Raw genomic sequence first — 22,448 nt, 5'->3', positions numbered from 1 at the left:
GGTAGTAATTAACTAATTTCGCTTACAGTTTTGAGCGGATGTATTCTTAACACTCCAAAGCAAACTCACCTGAAACAGACAAAAAAATATATAATTCGTAGATTCATTTGTATATACCAGCAATGACACAAGCAGTGCACATTTCTAGCTTTTTAGGATAACTTTCTTTACTCTTGATTAGGGCTGGATTACAGATTTTTGGATTAGGTGGCGAATTTCTTAGTGAAGCAGGGGTCCAGGAGACGTCCCCCATTTTTTGAAATCTTAATCCCACTTAAAGGGCATTGCGGCATTTTTGGGACACATTCTACCGTGCTAAGGGAAAACGCCGCATGAGTCTTAGGACGTTGCCATATTTACCTCAATAAATACCGAATTTACGGGGCAAATTTGGAATATTTTTTTTTCAGATTTTTCCGACAATTTTGTTTGCAACTTATCTAAAATACTTAAAAATTTCAAGAAAAAATCGGAATATATTTCCTCAAAAACACATGGTTTATCCGGGAAAATTTGGCAACTTCCGAATGTTCATACGGCGTTTTTCCTTAGCAAAGCAGCATAATAAGAGGAAATAAGAGGAGAGGGCTTCTTATTGACATTTTAATGAGTCTATGTGTCAAAGCGGAGATAGTCCCAAAAAACTTAAAAAGTTTATGTTAAGTGAGGAGGGGGGGGGGGGGTTGACTTTGCGGCGCGGGACCTCTTGTGGTGTACAGGGTGTTCGAAAAGTCCCCTCCCCTCCCTCTAACTTTTGACCTGATTGAGGTAGAAATTTGAAACTTGGAGGGTGTTCCTAGATCAAAGGAAGCTACTTTTTGACCCCCCCCAAAATTTTGGGGGGGCCCCATTTTGGGGGGGTTACGGACCCTAACTTTTAATTTTCAAATGGGAAGACCCCCTTTGTGATACCTCGTTCGAAAGAGCATAAAAAAAGAACATTTTTCGCGCAAACCGGAAGTCATTATCTCAAACCGTTTCAAAATGGCGGCCGGTCAAAGTTCCAAATGGCCGAAAATTGGCACCTCTGCTATTTGCACATGGATTTGCTTGAAACTCGGTATCTGGGGGTATTTTGGCACGAGAAAAACGAATTTAACGTTAGATTTTCAAAAAAACCCTAATTTTTCAAAATGGCGACCGGTTTAGGCTCAAAAAGGCCGAAAATTTGACAAACTCGATTTTTTTGCACCTGAAATTCGGTATCTGGGGGTATTTTGACCCGAGAATAACGAATTCAACGTTAGATTTTTAAACAAACCCTAATTTTTCAAAATGGCCGCCGATTAAAGTTCAAAATGGTCAACAATTGGCAACCTCGACTTTTTGCCGATAGATTCGCCTGAAACTCGGTGAAATAACGTCGAATTCGTTTGTCTCCCACCCAGATACCCTCAAACACCGAGTTTGAGGCGAATCTATCGGCAAAAAGTCGAGGTTGCCAATTGTTGACCATTTTGAACTTTAATCGGCGGCCATTTTGAAAAATTAGGGTTTGTTTAAAAATCTAACGTTGAATTCGTTATTCTCGGGTCAAAATACCCCCAGATACCGAATTTCAGGTGCAAAAAAAATCGAGTTTGTCAAATTTTCGGCCTTTTTGAGCCTAAACCGGTCGCCATTTTGATAAATTAGGGTTTTTTTGAAAATCTAACGTTAAATTCGTTTTTCTCGTGCCAAAATACCCCCAGATACCGAGTTTCAAGCAAATCCATGTGCAAATAGCAGAGGTGCCAATTTTCGGCCATTTGGAACTTTGACCGGCCGCCATTTTGAAACGGTTTGAGATAATGACTTCCGGTTTGCGCGAAAAATGTTCTTTTTTTATGCTCTTTCGAACGAGGTATCACAAAGGGGGTCTTCCCATTTGAAAATTAAAAGTTAGGGTCCGTAACCCCCCCAAAATGGGGCCCCCCCAAAATTTTGGGGGGGTCAAAAAGTAGCTTCCTTTGATATAGGAACACCCTCCAAGTTTCAAATCTCTACCTCAATTAGGTCAAAAGTTAGAGGGGGGGGAGGGGACTTTTCGAACACCTTGTATAATCGAAAATCAGGCTTGTCCTCTTGATTCTTTTCAACTTCACTAGTGCATCTGGAAGTAATTGGGCAGTGCGAGAAATTTTACGGGCATACGTATAGGAATTGTTAAAAGCTGTGAGCGGTGAGTCTGCTAGCAAAACGAGAGGGCGGGGCAAGGGGGGGGGGGACGAACCGTTGACCCGGCATGTTTATCGAGTGTGATTTTCATGGTGTAAAAACTCAAATGCGGAGCAATAGGTCAAAATTGACGACTAAAAATAAAGAGATCAGCTATCAGATGCGTTGAATAGCGCATGCTAATAATGCTTATCACGTGATCTAGTGCTCGCTCAGACTCGGTGTGCACACCTTTCGTCGCGTATGATCCACGTTGCCAATTATAATCCCGAATCCCGCATGCTCGATTTAATATTTTGAATATATTTTCAATAATTAGCTATCCAGCTTTTTACAAATCGCGAGACGAAAGAAAAACAGAAAACCGCATGAGTTCATGCTTGTGAATCCGTGAAAACTGAGCGGCCCTACGTTCGGAATTCAAATGCGAAAGTCCGGTCTAAAAAAAGTCGTGCTTACCAAATTTGGCAAGGACGTCATTGGTTGTGAAAGATCGAAAGTAAAAATCATAAAACAACTTCCCATTCTACTTATTTATTTTTTTTACTAACATTTTCCTTCACAACGGTGCCATTCAAACACGTTCAATAAAAAATTTAACTCGAAATGGTGGTGGACACAATATAAGGTAAAGGAAGGTTAATTTTAGCGCAAGGCTCAGTTATTACATATGGGGGAGCCCTGCGAGACCAGGAGAAAACGGGGGAACCCCAATGAAAACGAAACATAGTGGGGAAACACTTAGTAAAATACGGCATTATGGCGGAGAGGAAGTCCAATTCTCTAGGATAGATAATTCTTTTTCCCTTTTCTCTTTTTCCTTCTCTTTGTTTTTTTTTTCTTTTAAAGTTTCCAGGAGGCAGTGAGGTTACTCACAAAACTCAGGTCCGGCCGCAGACCGTAATTCTAGGCCCCCTCAATATCCCCAAGCTCGACTAAGGGATTAAACGTGAAAATGTCAGCAAGCGATTGGGTCTCAGAGTGCCATGGGCCAGGGGCCTGCCCAAATTGCGGGCCCTACATTAAAGTTACTGCCAGGAGAACCGATCATGAATTTATATGTAGGTAAACATGAGGGAGGGTTGGTTGATTTTGGGGGAAGGCTTGAACTATCTGCACCCCTAATTCTTTTCCACATTAGCCTCATCAAAAGCCTTAAACTGATGAGCCAATCAAAACGCAGCTCGGTCATAGCGATAATTGGACCGCGTTATGCCGCAATCACATTCTGAATTTAGCAGCTGAATGTGGAAGTCAACAGTCATCGCCCAACGGCTGAAATTTAGCAAATTCGAGTTATTTTCATCCAGATGTGTATCAAATCTACTCGAATAGTTCAGAAAAATTCAACATTAGTCCTATGGTTGTTGAGAATCGTTGCTGAATTTTGCGCGTGCACGCGCAAAATTCAGGCATCGGGCCGATGACTTCCACATTCAAGCCACATTCAGCGTGTGATTGCGGCATTAAGTAGGAAAAAAGCAAGCCACATCAGCTATTTCCAAATTTAACTGGGCAATTTAATTTTTCACAAGAAAACGGTTGTGCAGATTTTTGTGCGAATTTCAGTGAATTTCCTGCATAGGACGAAGCAAATTCCTAAAAATTTTCAAAAGAATGCGCAAAAACGTTCTCTTGTAGAAAAATGAATTACCTACCCAGTCCAATTTGGGAATAGCGGATGTGGCTTGGTTCCTTTCCGCTCCGATTCCCTTACGCGGACACGCTCGCAAGTACAAAGCTCGGCAAAAGTCGGGAAGTGCCGGACGGGGACAGGCTTGGCAATGGCGCATTATTGGGCGGTCACAGCGCCTTTCGGAGGTTATTTTTACCCGGGTTATTCACTATGAATTCTTTGTCTCCGTTGAATTCATCATCCTTCTGTACTCGATCACCGATTCACTCGTCCTCCTTTTTATTAATAGAACCACCGATCCCGATCCCGACCCGGAACCGCGCTCCCGCCTTCCAGCCCAAAACGCAACCATGACGTCACATAGCTGCAGCCAATCAAATGTTACGATTTAGAATCCGCGACTCAACTCCACCACTGAAAAAAAGTTCGGTCTCATGAACCGAACGTCCGGTGTTCCATATCAGCCCAACTATCCGGTTTGTCAAATCTAACTTCTGGTATGTGTAACCGACCTTCGGCAATGAAGTGAACTGACGAACGAAGTTCGGTCTTATGTTTCGGTTACACGAACCGAAAGGTCGGTTTGTAAACCCACAAGTTTGTTTTGACGATCCGAAATTTTGATTTGACCAAGAGCACCGAGCGTTCGGCTCATTTGGCCGGACTTTTTTTTAGTACGGAGCCACGTAACTCAGTTGCAAGTTTTGAAAATGCAGGCATTTGTCGCCTAAAATGATGGTTCCACGGGAATTCTACATGTTTTTGGACACAATCAAGAATAAAAACGAAGGAAGCGGCGACAACGACTACACGGATAAATTATACGGAGCCACAGACATCGCAAAATTGGGTGAATTACCAATTGTACTCCTCAGTGTGGTTGTTTACCTATCCGCATATTTGAAGGAGTAACGGACTTCCACAAAGGCATAAGGAAGACATTGTGAGAGATTGCAGTCTCATGAAATATTGTCCAATGCTTTTTCATCCTAATTTTTTCACTGGTGTAACTAGGAATCCTCCCATTCAAGGCGCTACGTCTTTCTTCTCTTTATTTAATTTTAGCACCTCTCGTAACGCTGAAGGGCAGGGATAATACTTATGCTACTTAATTTTTTCTCGGGGCCTGCAAGTACTTCAGAACAATAGAATACTAACGGCATCCGCAAATTGAAAATGAATGTTGGACAGCTTGGTGAAAATGGGCAACATTGGATTCGATTCCGATCTGAATACAACCTTTGCCAGATGTGCCCTATCAATCTATTGCACATCCGCGGCTGTGGCGCAGCGCGGAAGAGGCATGCCATGTGTGAGTGCGGGAGTGCTATTCTAACAATATCGTTCGCTGCTGAAAGATGAATGACTTTTTATTCTTATCCATTCTGTATTTTTCACACTTTATTTCAAAACTTTCAGTCGTAGAAAGAGCTCCAAACATTCCTCAGATATTTAGGTTGAGAAAAGTTAAAAAATCTGATAGAAATCGGTCGTCAGGTGCGACGTATTGTTAAACGCAGTCATGCTGTTATCACAAAAATTATCATAAAATTTGGATTGAGTGGTCTCTCAATTCTTTGAAAAGATGAAATTAGACGTCTTTGTTATTTCCTACCGTAAATGAAATGAGGTGGTGTTATGAAGCGTCATATGACAGTTGATCTCTTGTATTGATAATAATTTGATTGATAATAATTGATATTGCATCTTAGCGGGAAATGTAGTCATTCATGTTTTTCGCGTGTTTGACTAAAGGAGATTTAAACGGTTAATGTGAGCTTAACTTTTTGAAAAGAGACTTAAAACTGTCCGAGTAATGGCACGTGTTTTAAAAAGCGTTCGTCTTCATCCAAAAAAATATTACAAAAGGTTACTTCTCCAGAGGTAGTTTTGATTCCGCAGCTCGACTTGAATGGATGTTTTGGAGAAACGCATCGGATTTTTTACTATTATGGATACGATCGAACTTTTTTGCCGAATATCTCGGTTTGCCGTTGGAATCATTTTATAAAAATCTCATAGAGTCCCTCTCAGCATAATATATCACATTTCAATTAGAAATGATTGTGTGTCAGATTGATGATTGTGATTGATGTCAGAAACACTGAAAAAAAAACTCCGGCCGTGGGAGCCGCAATTACGGGCTATATAGACATACCGTCCGTTCCGGGCTCAAAGGCCGAAAATTCCGGCTGCTGGAGGCGTGGCTTCGATTGCTCCGGTTCAGAGGCCGAAGCTACGGCTCCAGCAGCCGGAATTTTCGGCCTTTGAGCCCGGAACGGACGGTATGTCTACATAGCCCGTAATTGCGGCTCCCTCCCACGGCCGGAGTTTTGTTTTCGGTGAAGTATACTCAAATTTAACTCGCACACCTTTCGAGAAAACCACTGTCAAATAGTATCCGATAATTTTATACTGTATACTTTAATTGGATAAAAAGTCCAAATCCAAATCAGGGTTTGCAGCGCAATGAGATAATGATAACGTGACTAATAGGCGCAAGCTGTCGGCGGCGTTTGGATCGTAAACCCCATGCAGCACAGCGGCAGCCATTAGCCGCACATGTATCCGGCTACCCCGGCGAACAGTCGCCGTTTAGCCATGTATTCTCATCAAAATTTTCGATTAAATCGTTTCGGATCATGTGTGGGCCAATAAAATAACGCCCGAATCCGCGCACATTTCGACCGCATGTCGTCAACCCCGCCGCGCCCTCTGATTGGAGACATCTGCTTCCCATCCGCGGCACGTTTACATTTCTTTTTTACCAGCAAATTTTTGTTCGCCGTGTATGTTAATGGGCGCTCAGAGTATTTTCCTTCAAATTCGGCAACCTTTGCGTCGAACTTATCATGCCGCATTGCTGAGCACTACTGTGTAATGTCTTGCACCCATTCGTCGGCGGGCATGTTGTTGATTGTATTTTAATAGGTAGAGGGTCAGAGGCATTTTTAGCCGAAATCATTGTAACCCAAGTCGAACTCATTAAGAGGGGAATCATTTTTAATATTATTTTCTCCTTCATTTGCGGCTCATTGTATTTCCCTGAATTCGAGCATACGTGTATACCCCGTACGAGGCCGTTTACTGGGGTAAAGGCCGCAGGATACGGGGGCAAATTTTTCAGAGAAAATAATTTTCTTAGGGTAAGTCAAATTGTGAACATTTTCAACTGAAAGCTCTCTATAGTATTTAACTGAGTAGGTTGCGAACAATGTAGTTAATTTTTGTGCCGATGCCTAGTATATGGGTACTCCTTACTGAAACATTTTAGAGCCTTCGGTATGGTGCGCTAGAACTTTAAATACCTTTTTCTAAAAACCAAGTATTTGTACTTCTCCGAACTGCAACTTCAGACGAATATACCTATGTAGTTCTGGTTTAATTTGACATTTCCTAGCATTTTTTGCGCCAAAATGTCCTTCACCACTTCTCGGAGCAGTAGTTCAAATTTCTTAATTTTGAGTTGTTATTTGTAACTAATGTCCTATTTCCTGTGGATGGTCACGGACGAGGGTACTATATATGATTTTTAAGTATTCCCAAAAATAAAGAACCCACTTCTCCCTTTAAAATCATCCGGCCACTTCGGGAGTTCTCCACAGACATCAATTTGATGGATTTCCTTCGTGCGGAAAGGCGCAATTACCGAGGAGCGGTACTCGAGGGATTCCGATATATTTCGGAGCCTCCTTACCTGGACCAAGAGCCGAGAGATGCGCAAGTCGTCGCTCCTTCTGACGTAAGAGCGTATCTCGTTTGCCGCATGAGCCCCAGGAAGCATGGATTTAATCGTAGAAAATGGCTCACGTGGAGATTGAGATAAGCCCTTTTAGAGGGGTGACGAAGTATGGGAGGCTGGAATGCGGTGGTGGCGGCGGCGCACAGTGGATCGCGTCAATCAGAGAGGTCGGACGTGAAATTTTTGACTAAAACTGCAAATTTTGGTGTTTATTTCGTCACATTTTAAACCTTAAGAAAGAAAATTTCACGGGAAAACCAATGAAGCCTTTTTTAGAATCTCAAAGTTTGTATAGACGGAGTTATAAGCGTTTAAAGTTTCCAAATTTTGTCCGAGCTCTCCTCTTTACTGGATCCAGTGTGCGGCGGGGAGCCTCCCGGTGGGAGCAGCTCTGCAGCTCACAGACAGTGCCAGCGCAGGCGCAGCTCGGCGGCGCCAGGCCTGACGTATAAGGAGCGAAAAACGACGGCGCGAAAGGATTAAGGATTAAGGGAATCTTCGATTTTAATCATGAGAAAATCGTGAGCAGGAGCAGGCCCGGTCGACAGTGAATTATTCCTTGTAATGACACGGCTCGGAAATGCTCAATGCGAGCGGGGCCGGCGCGGCGCGCCAACGCACCCGCGAAAACGCGCGTGTGCGACCCAAGCCGCGTGTTCGTGTTCTCCGGTCAGATCAAGATCGGTCCGACCGGCGACGATGTCCAGACCGGACCGGAACGGGAGGTGAGGCGAGCGTTGCTAATTGTGCGCGCGGATTTCCATTATCCATGCAATTCAAGCCTCCCAGCCTCGATCGTACCCTCAGTGTGAAGTTGGCCGCGCCACGGGTTCGCACAACCGGGTGCCATAGATGCGTAGGTCAACCGTAAAATCAACAAAGTGGGCTCAGTCAACGCAGGGTTCACTTAGAGTCCCTTTATACTGAGAGTCAAGACAATTTAAATCCATTTCTGATTGGTTCCCGTATTTTAGGCCTTCACAGTGTCACAAACGGGAATAAAGATTACAGTTTCACCGATTGCAAAGATTATAATCTGGAATGGACCGGGGAATTACGGGTTCGGCAAGGAACAAACGGAATGAGGGAAGGAACGAAGAAAGGAATTCGAGAATGGGCCGATCAAAGATTACGAAAAACGTTCAATTTCTGTAATCTTTATTCCCGTTTGTGACTCCATGAATGGTGTTGTCTTGACTCTCAGTATAAAGGGACTCTAGGTTCACTGAAAAAAAGGAGCTCAATTTCAAAACAAGAATGTGACTTTTGGAAGCGCGGCGTTTCGCGTTTCTTTTCAAAAAGAAGCCGCTCTAACCGTTTTTGTTGATATATCTTCTTCTCAAGAGGCATATCTGAATAGTTGTATCACCTAACAAACCATTCGGCAGAGTAGCAGCGCAGATGAGTGAGTAAAGCGGCTGCTTGAGATAATCCTTTGATAATAACTGACGACGCATAAGAAGCGCCTTCAATAAGGAAGAATACCTCCTAGCGTGGCCTCGGAGGACGAATAGTTGCATCATTCAAAAACCCAATCGACAGAGTAGCAGCGCAGATGAGTGAGTAAAGCGGCTGCTGGAGATAATCCTTTGATAAAAACTGACGACGCATAAGAAACGCCTTCAATAAGGAAGAATACCTCCTAGCGTGGCCTCGGAGGACGAATAGTTGCATCATTCAAAAACCCATTCGACAGAGTAGCAGCGCAGATGAGCGAGTAAAGCGGCTGCTTGAGATAATCCTATGATGAAAATTGACGACGCATAAGAAACGCCTTCAATGGGGAGGAATACCTCCTAGCGTGGCTTCAGAGCACGAATAGTTGTATCATTTAAAAACCCATTCGACAGAGTAGCAGCGCAGATGAGCGAGTAAAGCGGCTGCTTGAGATAATCCTATGATGAAAATTGACGACGCATAAGAAACGCCTTCAATGGGGAGGAATACCTCCTAGCGTGGCTTCAGAGCACGAATAGTTGTATCATTTAAAAATCCATTCGACAGTGTGACCGCGCAGATGAGTTGGTAATACGGTAACTAGCTCGAAGTGATTTGATAATGTTTACCAAGCTTCTTATCTTTGTACTGATTTGACGTCAGTATGTTACGACAATACTGATGTCATTCTACTGTACTATACTGCGACAGGATTCTGGATGAAGAATGGACTGTTTCTAAAAGAATATAAGTTCATCTTCTAGATGAACCCCGCAGAGTTAGTATGCTTACGTACTTCAGGACTCATCTCAAAAAGCGTGTTCCCTTATTGTAGAAACAACTCGTTCGCATGCGCGCGACACTTCGGGAGGCAGAAGCGAAGGCGAGTGACTTGGCGAAGAAAGTGGAAAGCAGTAGCGCGAGCAGGACACTACGCCGCGGTGGAAGCCTTGACCTGTGGTAGTGAGGTGCCAGCTGAAAACAAACAGATTCCGAGCGGCCGGGCGACGGTTAATTTAGAACGAGCAGAGGCGCAGAGCTTCGTGCCAGATGGTCCTTCGCCTTCGCGGAGGAGCGTACGTATATATAGCGGGGAAGACATATGTATGTCTAAAGCCGGGAAGACACCACGAATTGACGACACGGCCGGGCCGGGGCGGTGGCGCGGCGGGGGTAGGTGTGTAGCCGACCGCGGTGGCTGCTCGGCGCGGAGTGATAATCGCTGCGGAGGGCGGGCGGGAGGGATGAGGAAGGAGGCGGGGGATGCTAGACTGAATGGTATGCGCGCGGCGCCAGCGAGCCTCTTCCCACCGCATCCGTGTGTCGGAACACCTGTTTCGTTGAGAGCTGCCGGACCCCGGAGTTAATTTATCGCGCGCACAGGTGCCACACTCACTACCACACCCGCGGCTACAAGCGTCGGCACTCACACCGACGCGCCGCGCCGTGGTGGATGCGGCTCCGCTCGGCTCTTTTTTACCACTATTGGTAAACTTCTATTTTATTGTTATCGGATACTCGGACGCGGTGCATTTCTGTCTCGCTTTACATAACCATTCCACCCCGCCCTCGCCTCGGCCACGTTGTCTCACCCGGCGCAGCGACGCCGAGCATTGATTTTCCCCGGCCGCCGCCGCCACCGCGCCGCTTAGGTTTTGTCCGCTGACCAGTGCCCACTCCTTCCAAATCCCACTTTTCCGAGCTTCTGGCCAACAACGAAGCCTCGGCGACTACTGCTCTTTTCGCATTCGTGCGCAACAACAATCAATTGGTTGGTCTAGGGAGCTTTTAGAGTTAAGGTTTGTCATACGATGCCGTGCTATGGAAAAACGCCGCATGAACCTTCAGGCGTTGCCAATTTCCTTCGGTAAATCGCTAATTTACAGAAAAACTTCTGAATATTTTTCGGTCAATTTCTCAGATAATTTTGTTTGTAATTTGATCTAAATTTTCTGAAAATGTCAAGGAAATATATTCATGACTTTCCTCAAAAATAAACATTTAATCGGAGAAAGTTTGGCAACTCTCGAACGTTCATATATGGCATCCTTCCTTAGCACGGCAGCACAGGTAGACCGAGTGATTTTGCGAGGAACAGTAAAGGAGCATAGATGGGGCAAACTGAATACCCGCCTATTGGAACAGCAGGAACTAGTCGCTCGTTACCTGAAATTCATCGGTCGCGTTTTTTAATGACAGTCAAAACGGTCAAAATGAAAGAAACTATCAAAACAGTCAAAAACATATACATTTTTAAAATGAGTTTGTATTATTTGTGTGAGAAACGTACACAATACTTCGTGAGATATATTAGCATTGACGGAACGAGAGACACGCGAGGGGTGCGGAAAAATTTAACTGATGAATTCCATTGAGAAACTACGATACCCTCGCGAACATACCAATTTTCAGACGTGCGACTTTATACGGGCGCTTAAGAGACTGTAGACCATTTTTTTTAAAATAAGAGGCACCTCAATTTGCGTTGATGACGGCGCAGAGATACAACTATTCGTACTTGATGGATGTCCGTGTTGCGTCTGCAAAATTGAAGGCGCGATGGCGTGAGGCGTGAACTCGCTATGCTTCACCCTGCGCTGCCGATAGGTGTCTTCCAGATTCGGGAGAAAAGTTTAAAAACCAGGCCCAATTACGTCCTACCTGTCTTTAGCTGTGTTGCTCACGTAGCTTTTGGAGCACCAATAGAAATGAGACGAATGGAACCAACACAATATGGAAATAGATGAAGGAAAACGACGCGCGTTGATGACGGCGCAGACATACAACTATTCGTACTTGATGGATGTCCGTGTTGCGTCTGGAAAATTGAAGGCGCGATGGCGTGAGGCGTGAACTCGCAATGCTCCGTTCTATGCTGCCAATGAGGTGTCACTCACGTTCATTTTAATTTGGGACAATATTCAAGATTTCATTTTTTTCGTACCTTTGGTCGTTCAAACCAACGGATTACCTCGGCGAAATTATTATATTTTTCAAATTATATCAATGCTAAATTTGAAAAAGAAGGAAAGAAGGGGGAAAGTGGTTTTGGACTACATTTATTCAAGAGAAGATATCTTTGCTAGAAACAATTAAACAAATATCCAGATTTCTCCCTAAATTAAAGGTCGTTTGTGGAATAAAGATAATGGTGGATTGAATACTACATTTTTCTAATTTTTTATGAGGTCTGGAGCGTTGAATAGGGAGATAATCTATTCCAACAGAGCGCTCTGATTACTAGAAGCCACAGTATAGCGGCGTTTCAATTCGGGTATTTTCCGAGAATTACTCATTGCAGGTAAAATCACTGTTCTCCGACAAAAAATATTATTTTTTTTTCATTCCAGTAAGTACTCATGGTTACGAACAGTACGTCTCATTTTCAGTTGAAGGGATAAAATAACTGTGGAACACACACACTACTACATTTTTGAGGGATTGAGTGACAGAAAAATGACAGGAATCGAAAGTCACGTGATTTTGCGTCCACGAAAACCGCATACCACGGTCAACAATCCCGCGGGGCTAGGGAAAAACGGCGTATGAACATTCGAGAGTTGCCCAATTGCCTCGGATAAAACATGTGTTGGTGAGGAAAGTTTTGCATAGTTTTCCTTGAAATTTTCAAATGTTTTCAATTCAATTACGAACAAAATTGTCTGAAAATTTTGAAAAAAAAAAAATATTCACAATTTTCCTGGTAAAGACTTTCATTGAAGGAAATATGGCAGCATCTGAAGGCTCATACGGCGTTTTTCCTTGGCACGGCAGAATCGGAGCGATTTCGTATATGTCTGTATGTTGTTGATTTTTGGACTAGCCCTCTGTTTGAAGGCGCTTCACCAGCTTCAAACAGGAGGCTAGTCCAGAAATCAAAAGTCAAAAATAAGTCTCGGGGCGCGCGGCGCGCGTATTTAAATGCACCCTGAGTAATTAATTATAATTTTGGGTTGAGGGTGGGGGGGGGGGGGGGGGGGTTGCCAGAAGACACACGGCGCGGGTCAGCGGGTGCAGACGCGTGGGACCGCATCAGATTAATGGCGATGCAGCTTATCTTTGCATCTTTTGGAAAGAGACTGATTACAAAGTTAACAGTCGATTTGCTCGAGAAACGGTGGCGAGCACACCTCGAACCTCGCGCGCTCGGGGCGTGATTAACATTCGTCGTGCCGTGCTCGCTTCCCACTAACGCCATCTTATAGCAACCGGAAATTTTAGTGAAGCAACTCACTAAAAAATTTAAAAAAAAATTATAATATTTTCCGACTCATGATGATGATTCTTTTTATCTCGCTCGATGATATCTGGACCGCATTCAGCAGGAAGGCATCAAGCCACATCGGCTATTGCCAAATTTAACTGGGCAATTTAATTTTTTACAAGAGAATGTTTGTGCGGATACCTTCGAAAATTTTAAGGAATTTGCTGCGTACTATGCAGAAAATTCACTGAAACTCGCACAAAAATCCGCAAAACCGTTATCATGTAAAAAATTAAATTGCCCGATTATATTTGGCAATAACTGGTGTGGCTTGCTTCCTGCCTGCTCAACGCAGTCCAACTATGCGAAAGTACATCTTCTGCATGGTACAATCTCGGTAAAGGCAAAAATATTTCGGCAATATTTGGTTGACACTCTAGGCAATATTCTTGAATTTATGGACTCAATATTACGTTCATATAAATTCAGGGCTGAAAACGTGGCATTAATCATTATGGTGATATTGAACCAATATTTACTGAGTATCTTGTTATTTTTTTTATTTATTTATTTTTTTTTTTTTTTTTTGAGCTTTCGGCAGTTTTATTGTGAAAAGACTAGCTGCAACATTGATGCTATCTTTCACTATTTGGCAATTATTCGTTATAGGATATGTTATACTGAAATGTTTACTCACCATTCAAATACCGATATTTTTTTATTATTGTTATTTAAATGCTGATTTTGGTGATATTCTATGAATATTCTTTCTTCACTTTATTGAGAAAAAGTATACGAAGGAAAATTGAAATAATACTTAATTTCTAAAGAAATATACTAGGTAACCGAAAAGGTTGGCAATATTATGACAAAATTAGCGAAGCACTCTGTCCTAACTGAGATGATACTGAATCGTGGAACCGCACACAAAATCGAGTATCTTTTCTCTCCTCTGCCTATAACCACTGAAAACAATTATTGATAAAAACAGGCTAAAGCAGCATGCGCTTTTAAAAAATTTAATGAGAGCCTCAGTGTGAGCTGTTCTCGGGGTTCAAAGCGTTTTTCTAGCTGTAAAAATAACGGTCGGCTTCAAAATCCCCCTTACCTTGCAAGCGATAACTATTTGAACACGGCTGTCAAGGGGTTGTATATTCATCATTTTGAAGGCGACTGTTGCCCAAGCGCACGATACTGAAGTATGGGCGGATCGTTTGTTCGATGTCCGTGACTTTTTCGCGCCAATTGTCGCGCCGTTTATACTTTTACGTACTTGAGTGAGTACTCAATACAGATTTACATTTCATTTCAGTGAGAGATGTGGACCGCATTTTGCAATTTCGAACTATAAATTCTGGCTCTTCTGGAAAAACGATTATGTGCATAGGGAAACTGATGGCACATACGTTGCTTTTAAACCGAGCTAGAATCTATAGCTCCAAATTGCAAAATGTAGTCCATTTGTCCCTTCGCCTGACCCTAATCATCCGATTGGCTGCCATTTCCTTCAATGCAGTGATAAAATTAATAGAAGTATAAAGCAGCCGCAAACTGTCTTCCGCTTCTTTAAAAAAAAAAAAAATTCATAAAAAAGTAATTATAAGTTACTACAGATGTCGTGTTGTGACAGAATCACCGATGAAATAACCCGTAATAATAAATAATGAGACGGAATACTCGTATACGAACTACAGAGATCCTTTCATTAGGGCGGAATGAAAAAATTTGAAATATTTTTTTGGGTGAGGTGCGATTATAGTTTTGCATTTGTCGGTCGATAACGTGAACAAGTATAAAGACTCACTGAGCGTGACCGAAGAAGGATTTACTCAAGTTCCTGAAAATGAACTATTTTCCAGGAAAAATAGAGGATTAAAACCTCTTATATTCAAAGAGTTTGAGGATAATGCGCGTTACTTGCGGAAAGGAGTTAAAAAGGGGGGGGGGGGAGAGAGAGAGAGAGACAGGATATGTCAAATTCATAAAACTGACAAATTAGCGCATCAAGAATGCACGAGTTATACAAAAAGTACTTACTACCAAGCTTGGTTCAGAAACGTTCGGTTTTGAAACGAGAATGGATTGGAAATGAGCAACTGTTTTTTACGATCGATGAGACTTGAATCCGCTTAAAAACATCAGAGGGAGAACAGAACTCAAAATGAGGGATCAGGTGAGAAACGGACCGAAAAATTAATATCTATACTTTCCCTTTTAAAAGCTGGACCAGAATTGATGATAAATGTGCGTATTTTCAATATTATTAAAATCTTATTAGAAGATTAGAAAAATTTTCACCGGTCACGAAAAAGTATTCTTCACTGAACGAGGTATATTGAAGATCTAAAACGTGAGAAAAGTTACAATATGTTAAGCAAAAATCTGATGCGCAAAATGATGACGCGTCAGCCTTTTCGTCCACCGACATTCCCAAACACCACGTCATCCATCTTGACTGTAAACTCTGGTACGTTCAGGCATCAGAGCATCTATAAAGGAGTGCAAGAAAAATAAAAATAAAAAAATATGATACAAAATCTTTATGGAAGATTAACTGCTGATTTACAGTTTTTCCTGGATAAAATCGAAAAAAATTCGACAGTGTTCCTGAAGCTGTGAAGAGTTCCATTTAGGCTGAACTGCGCACTGTAAGTCATGTGACCTATGTGTAGAAAAGGTAGATAAGAGGGAATGATAGGTACTGGAGGTCGCTTTGTTTGGTAATATTTGAATCAGCGTGTTAAGGAATTCCTCATGTTAACAATTCCATAATGTTAAAAATGGCTTAGGTAGAATTTCCCATGCTGCAAAGCTCTTCCTCAGGTCGCCGAAACAAGACCAGGCGAGGTTTCAAAAGGATACAATGCCTGATATGCAAAATTAAGAACTGCACTTAGAAGACAGCATCAATCTCCGCGGAATGGCGAGACAACTTCAGTTGCAAATGAGATGTGGAATTTGATGAATATTGGAGGGATCGCTAAAATTTTCACAGATATCGTTTAATTTACTTGCTTTTCCATGACTATCAAATGCTAACCGAGAGGCAAATTTTTACATGCCTAAATTACATTACAAAACCCTCTTAGAACTTTCCATTTTCTTCGTATTTAATTACAAGCATTGATATATTTTTTCCATTTGTTCTGCCTTTTGAAGTTGGTGAGTGTGTACATCCTCTCACTTGGGTGTTTGCAATTACACGCTGGAATGACTTTAACGAAAGGCTATGAATGCGTTTCTTCATGTGAAGGCTTACGATTACATTACGTTGACTATGCATACTTAAGCCCTCTTAACCATCAGACGCATCGGTCAGCGAGCGACTTGTTAGAATGGTGAGTTTTCGGCAGGACTAGAATGTGTATTCTACCTACTAATTTTCATTTATTTTTATTCATTGTACTTTTTGGTGGGCATGAATATCTCTCCTTGGAAGATAACTATTTCTCGTCAGAAGAGTGCGTGACGCTCCACACACACATCAAATTTATCTACAAAGGACTTTTTGGAAAACACTGTGTCGTAGGCTCATTAAAGTGCTTCAGAAGAGACATTTTTTTCAAGACTCTTTGTAAATAGTCTTTCTATTTGACGACTGTCAATTGAACAGCGGTTTTTGTGGGAATTTGCAAAAATACCTTTGTGGGTGATTATAATGAGCCAAAAAATGCAGGTATTTTTTTCATATAAACGCTGCGCTATCACATTTTGAAATTGAGAGCTATAGCCAACACTGACACCGTGCTTTTGACGCAACAAAAAAACGTCTCGCAGAGAATGAGGAAAGAGGTTTTCGAAGCTTTGCACGTGCACACATGCACTTGTCATTTGAATTTTAGCGAAGGATGCGTTGTTATTTTTGAACCACGTGAAGAACAACGGGTATTAGTATAGACACGTTCGAAAAAATTAGGAAAAAAACTTGGACGTCAATAAGAAGAAGGCTAGCTGATTGTCCTAACTAATGCTTCCAAGAATCCGTGTGATTTTTTCAACCCCTTTGCACCTGTATAGATACTTTTGCTCGGTGATTTCAATTATCCGCAAATTCAATATTTTATTCCGGCATTTGATAATGGACCTGGTATTACAATTTTCCTGCGAAAAATGGACACCTACCCTAATCAAGGGAAGAGAGTCAAGCGATGCAAAAAACAGGTAGAGCTCCCAACATCTTCCCTTGAATCATAACGACGTGATATGGATTCTGTATTTTTGAGATACGTACTATACGTGTAGGTAAGTCCTATATCTCACTCGAATAAGCGTTAATACCGGTATAATTGAAAGAAATGATTCTTATATCGTAAGTGGTACTTAAATTCAGCGTATGTATCTCATATAAAAGCCGCTTCTACAATGCTCTTTGGCGCGCTGCGACATTTACTTGCCTTCTACATTAAACGCCGAGTTGAAAATATTACTTTCAGATCACAATGCGTGAATTGTAACAGGGGTTGAAATGTCAGGACATTGCCTCTCATTGACACCTGCCGTTCCTTTCCAAAAAAATGCGCATCCACTCAAAACGATACTTCGGCGCTTTTTCGCGATCTCAGGTCCCTTCGAACCTGAAGACAACCTGACATACTGGTACTAAACCCTCTTATTTACTTTCAGTTTTATGACACCCAAAACATCAACTCCTTTTATTTCGAAAATATTGTTCACAGTTTCGATTGTAATGTTTACACATTATACTGTGTCCCTCTTCTTCATGATAACAGCGGGTTTTCTGGCTCAGCTTCTTTACTTCTGCCATCAGTTAGTACATTTTACATTGCCCCGTGTACAGATCCCTATATTTCTTGATGAGCGAAGGAAGAAGGACCCTTGTGGCGGGGGAGGGGGGGCTAAGACCCCACTCCCCTCCCCCTAATGTTGCTTCTACCAGAAAAGTATTGGTCGTATGTAATCGCTCAATACCATTAGACTTCTGTAAAATGTAAAATGGTTTCCGCACCCCCCCCCCCCACCCCCCTCCAAAGATAAATTGGTCCAACAGCGACCAGGTATCTTACAAGCTAGAAGATGTGAATGACGTGCATACATCATATCGAAATATACATGTATACATAGAATGTCATTTTGAGCTCATTGTGATGATAAGTAAAGAAGAACTTAAAGTCTTACCAGTAATGTGGGGTGATAAATCCTTAGGGGCCATCAGACCGAATATTTCTGCCATGTCAAGAAAAACACATACAACGGCCAACAGCAACTATCACTCCTGGTAATTATGCGTGACGAACGTATCCAAATGCAGTTAAAAACAAATTAAGCGCCGGCAGCTAGCGTGCACTTCTAAGATGACATTCCATCGGCGCAAGTTTTCACTCTCGGTCGAAAGAAACGACAAAATTGCCGCAGGAACGCGTAAAAAATTATGCGATCCCAGTGAGAAACGCTTCACATTTTAAAACGCGCATTGGAACCGTATTCCAAGACTAGATGAACTTAAACATTAAAACATCAAATACGGCAGGAATCATCAACTTTTCGCACGAATGTCAAACTTTAAAAGAGGAATTTTTATTTCCTAAAATTTCTGGACACTAAAATTCCGGTTGTCCGACAAAATATTGGAAGATTTAACCACGAACAGGCGAGTGACTGGACGATGCACTATGAAAATCCACTCTGATGTGAGGCGGAGTGGATAGCAGGTTGCAATGTGAGGAATTCCAACAGTTACACAATTAAAAGTTGCACTTAAATTCACCACTGAATCCAATGTAGTTAATGAATCCACGAAAACCGATGTACAGAAAAAATTGTACAATTTTCGTCGAGCTATCGGAGAGTAATCTTCGCTGCTAATTTTTTAACATTAAACAAATTCAGATCCGAGTCAGTGAGGATGTGACAAAGAAATTTTTTTTGTCTTCACCAGGTTAAAAAAATTCGCGATCGCGAACTGGACGAAACGCAGAGAGACGTGCTTCTAGTAGCAACTACAGCATCTGACTGACTCCGGGCCGGCATAGAGGGAACTCGTCTGCTACATGTGGCCCCTCCTCTTCCCACCCTTGTTTTCCAGCGGCGGCGGGAGGGCGGGTTCAAGTCACTTGTCACCGCCACACTGCACCGCACCGACATGAGCTTCGTAAAAAAAAAACGTTCCGATGGACAGCCCCCCTGCTCTTAAATTTATCCTGCCAAAAAACTAGTGGCATGAATTTAACATAATTCGGCACTTTAAATTTTAGGGTTTTTTTAAATTGTTTTTTTTTTTATTTTTTTTTTTTCAACACGATTGAGATGTGCAGGATTGTTCACGCTGCTGAGAATTCCTCAGAAAAATGTATTCCAGTCATTTATGATCGTTTTCATGGTAAAAAAAAATGTATTAGGCTATAGTCAATTGAATAATTCATTTTAATTTTTTCGACTTAGATCGCATCACGGAACTGACTTATTTTTCACTGAGATAAAGAAGGAGGAAGGATAGGGGGAGGGGGATGAGGAGGAAGGGGTGGAGAAGAGATAGCAGAGGAGGAATGAGAAAAAGGTGAAAAAGAAAAATGAGAGGAAAAAAAAGAAGAGATAATAATGAGACAGAACATCACGATGAATTCCAAGAGTATGATAAGAACACAAACTATAATTTTTTTTTTCTATGAAACAAGCGGTTTGCTTCCTTGGAGTAACTACGTAAAGTGATACAATTTGGTTAATTTTTCTCGCACTCAAAAATTTGAATTTCGTTTATATTTTCTTCAAACTATTTTTTATCCGTTAAAATATTATTATTATTTTTCTTCATATTCTGTGCCTACAAAAATTTCTCTAAATAAGTAAGTCTCCAAGTTTAAATTAAGTAGAGAAATAGATTGACCCACCAAAAAATATCCGTAAAGCACGTAAGAAAGGACTCTCTTCTCTTGTTTCCATGAGGAGTGCTCGCGCCTGCACCCAAGTCATGCATATTTTGATACCACTAAAGAAACTCCCGCGGGACCGTTTTTGCCTGTCCCCCCAATTGAAGGCGAAATACCGGTCTCCCTCGCTGCGTAAGTTGAATCGTTGCGTACCACAGCACAGCTCATGTTAATTTTTCTCAATGAAGTCTAAATAGCCAACAGTCCTTCTTAATCTTTTCTGTGAATGTTCATCACTCATGCACCCTGGTAAAAATTGGCAGTAGAATCTGTGTTCCAAAATACCACAGACCTACGGCCGGCTGCAAGATTTCCAATAGCTTCTATAGCCGTCTACACAATTTCTTATAGCCTTTTATAGCCGATGGCGATTAAGCAACTCACAGCCAGGTGATAAAGTGTATGCTAAACGTCACTAATTACGGATGCTAGGACTGAGTGAGTTTTTGGACCACTGCTCTCTTTTTGGGCCGTAGTATTTTGATTTATTTTGCGAGGAAAGCTCCGTACTTTTGATGGATGCCTGCCATTCCTAATATATTAGAGCGCCTTCAGTTACGTATGATACTATGCAATACCTCTGGTGTGAAATAGTTGCTTCAAGCGCCGTGGTACGCTGCGGCGCGGCACGGCGAGCGGACGGCCAGCGCCTACAAACCTAAGTGGATACTTCAAACATTGCGCAACGCGTGAAGTATCCACTTAGGTTTGTAGGAATGTAGGCGCCAGTGCGTCGCCGCTCCGCTTTATGTTAGGACTAATATTTAATCTGGCTGAGTCAGCGTTATTCAACTCATGATTTTGAAATGTTTGCACATCCTTTACGGATTATTCTCGTTTTAATTGATGGAAAAAATATGTATTAAAGGAAAATATAACGTGTGTTTTGTAAATATTAAGGTGGTTCCGTATAAAACTTAATGATTTCCAAAGCACACGAATTTCTACGCAATTTCTTATAGCCTTTTATAATCGACGGCGAAAAAGCAACAGCCAGGCGATAAAGTGTAAAGCCCGGCGATAGGAACTATAGCCCGGCTGCATAATTTTTTATCGCTTCGTATATCCCGGCCGTATGATTTTCTTCGCATTCTACAGCCAACTATATGATTTTCTGTAGCCTTCTTTAGCCGGCTATAAGAATTGCTATGGTATTTTGAAACGCAGCTCTTATCGCCAATTTTTACCAGGGATACATATTCCCGGAAAATTTAAAGGATATATTTTTGTTACTACTTTTTTATGAGGATGAAACATGATCAGCCAATTTTTAACGTTGCAAGGGAAGCACTTTGTTCCGATTTTTACCGTCAATATTCAATGATTTTTAAAGAATGCCACAATATTTCTGTCTTTGTTCTCTACCTCTTCTTCCTGTGCTTTCTATGTGCAATAAAAATTATACTGGCCATGATACATATGGAAGCACAAAATTCATTACAAAGAGGGGATTCCGCAAACCGCTAGATAATCACTCTTAATATTTCGAATCTGTAGATTGAAGATGATAACGCGTGAAATCACCTTTCATTGCCACTATAATTGGACGTATCTCTGTGAAACGGAACTACGTGCATTATGACGTGAGCCCTGTTATGCAAATATTCTTATGGGTCTCAGGGCTCATGTCTTAATGCAAATAGTTTCGTTTGACAGAAATACGTCCAATTATATCACGCCTCCACTGATCCGCCGTGCTGAGGAGTAAAGGAGTAACGCCTCAAGAGCATTCGAATGCTGCTAAATTCCCTCTCGGGAAGTGTGCATTTTTGAAGAAAGTTATGAATATTTTTCCTTGGAATTTTCAGACCCCTCAGATCAAATCACGAACAAAATTCTCTGAAAAAGCGAAAAAAAAACATTCCCAAATTTTCCCGAAAGTTTGCGATTTGTCAAAGGGAAGTTGGCCACGTCTGAAGGCTCATACGGCGTTTTTGCGTGGTGATCGGCTTGAGTAACCAGGACCGATCCGATGGAACTGACCTAGGTCATTCGTCCACGGGTGCGTCGGCCGCATTGATTATCGCCATCGATCGCTTTCGATTAGGATTTTGGCGAGAGAGATGATTTTGTCGTCGCCTGGATTGCACAATTCGCAAGCCGCAGTCAGAACATCATGTCACCGGCTCATCAGCTGCATAGCGCGACGCCGTTACGTAATGGTCGTAACATAATTACCCTCCCGACGAAACTGAACTCAATACGTCGTCGCACCTCTGTGACGCAAAGACGCACTTGAATTTCCTCGAAAGCCGCGGGAAGCATGAAGTTATTCGACCGACGCGGCTCACGGGGAAATGAAGACACGCAAACGTCTGAAGAGCGACGTATTCGACGTATAGTCCCGGCTCGCGTAATGCCGAGCCGAATGACGCGAAAATTCGCGCC

General features: G+C 42.1%; 1 protein-coding gene across 1 annotated transcript in view; it reads right to left on the bottom strand.

Annotated features, from left to right (window-relative positions):
• Positions 1-19,150, bottom strand: part of net (atonal bHLH transcription factor 8-like protein net) — a 49,085-nt gene extending 29,935 nt beyond the window's left edge. Inside the window, exon 1 of the mRNA XM_019047173.2 lies at positions 18,313-19,150. Coding sequence (XP_018902718.2) covers positions 18,313-18,367 — 55 coding nt within the window. The 5' untranslated portion in view covers positions 18,368-19,150. The remainder of the gene's footprint in view (positions 1-18,312) is intronic.
• Between the last annotated feature and the right edge of the window lie 3,298 nt (positions 19,151-22,448).

The sequence above is a fragment of the Bemisia tabaci genome, chromosome 3, assembly GCF_918797505.1.
Source record: "Bemisia tabaci chromosome 3, PGI_BMITA_v3".
NCBI lineage: Eukaryota > Metazoa > Arthropoda > Insecta > Hemiptera > Aleyrodidae > Bemisia > Bemisia tabaci.
This window is presented reverse-complemented; position numbering and strand designations above follow the sequence as displayed.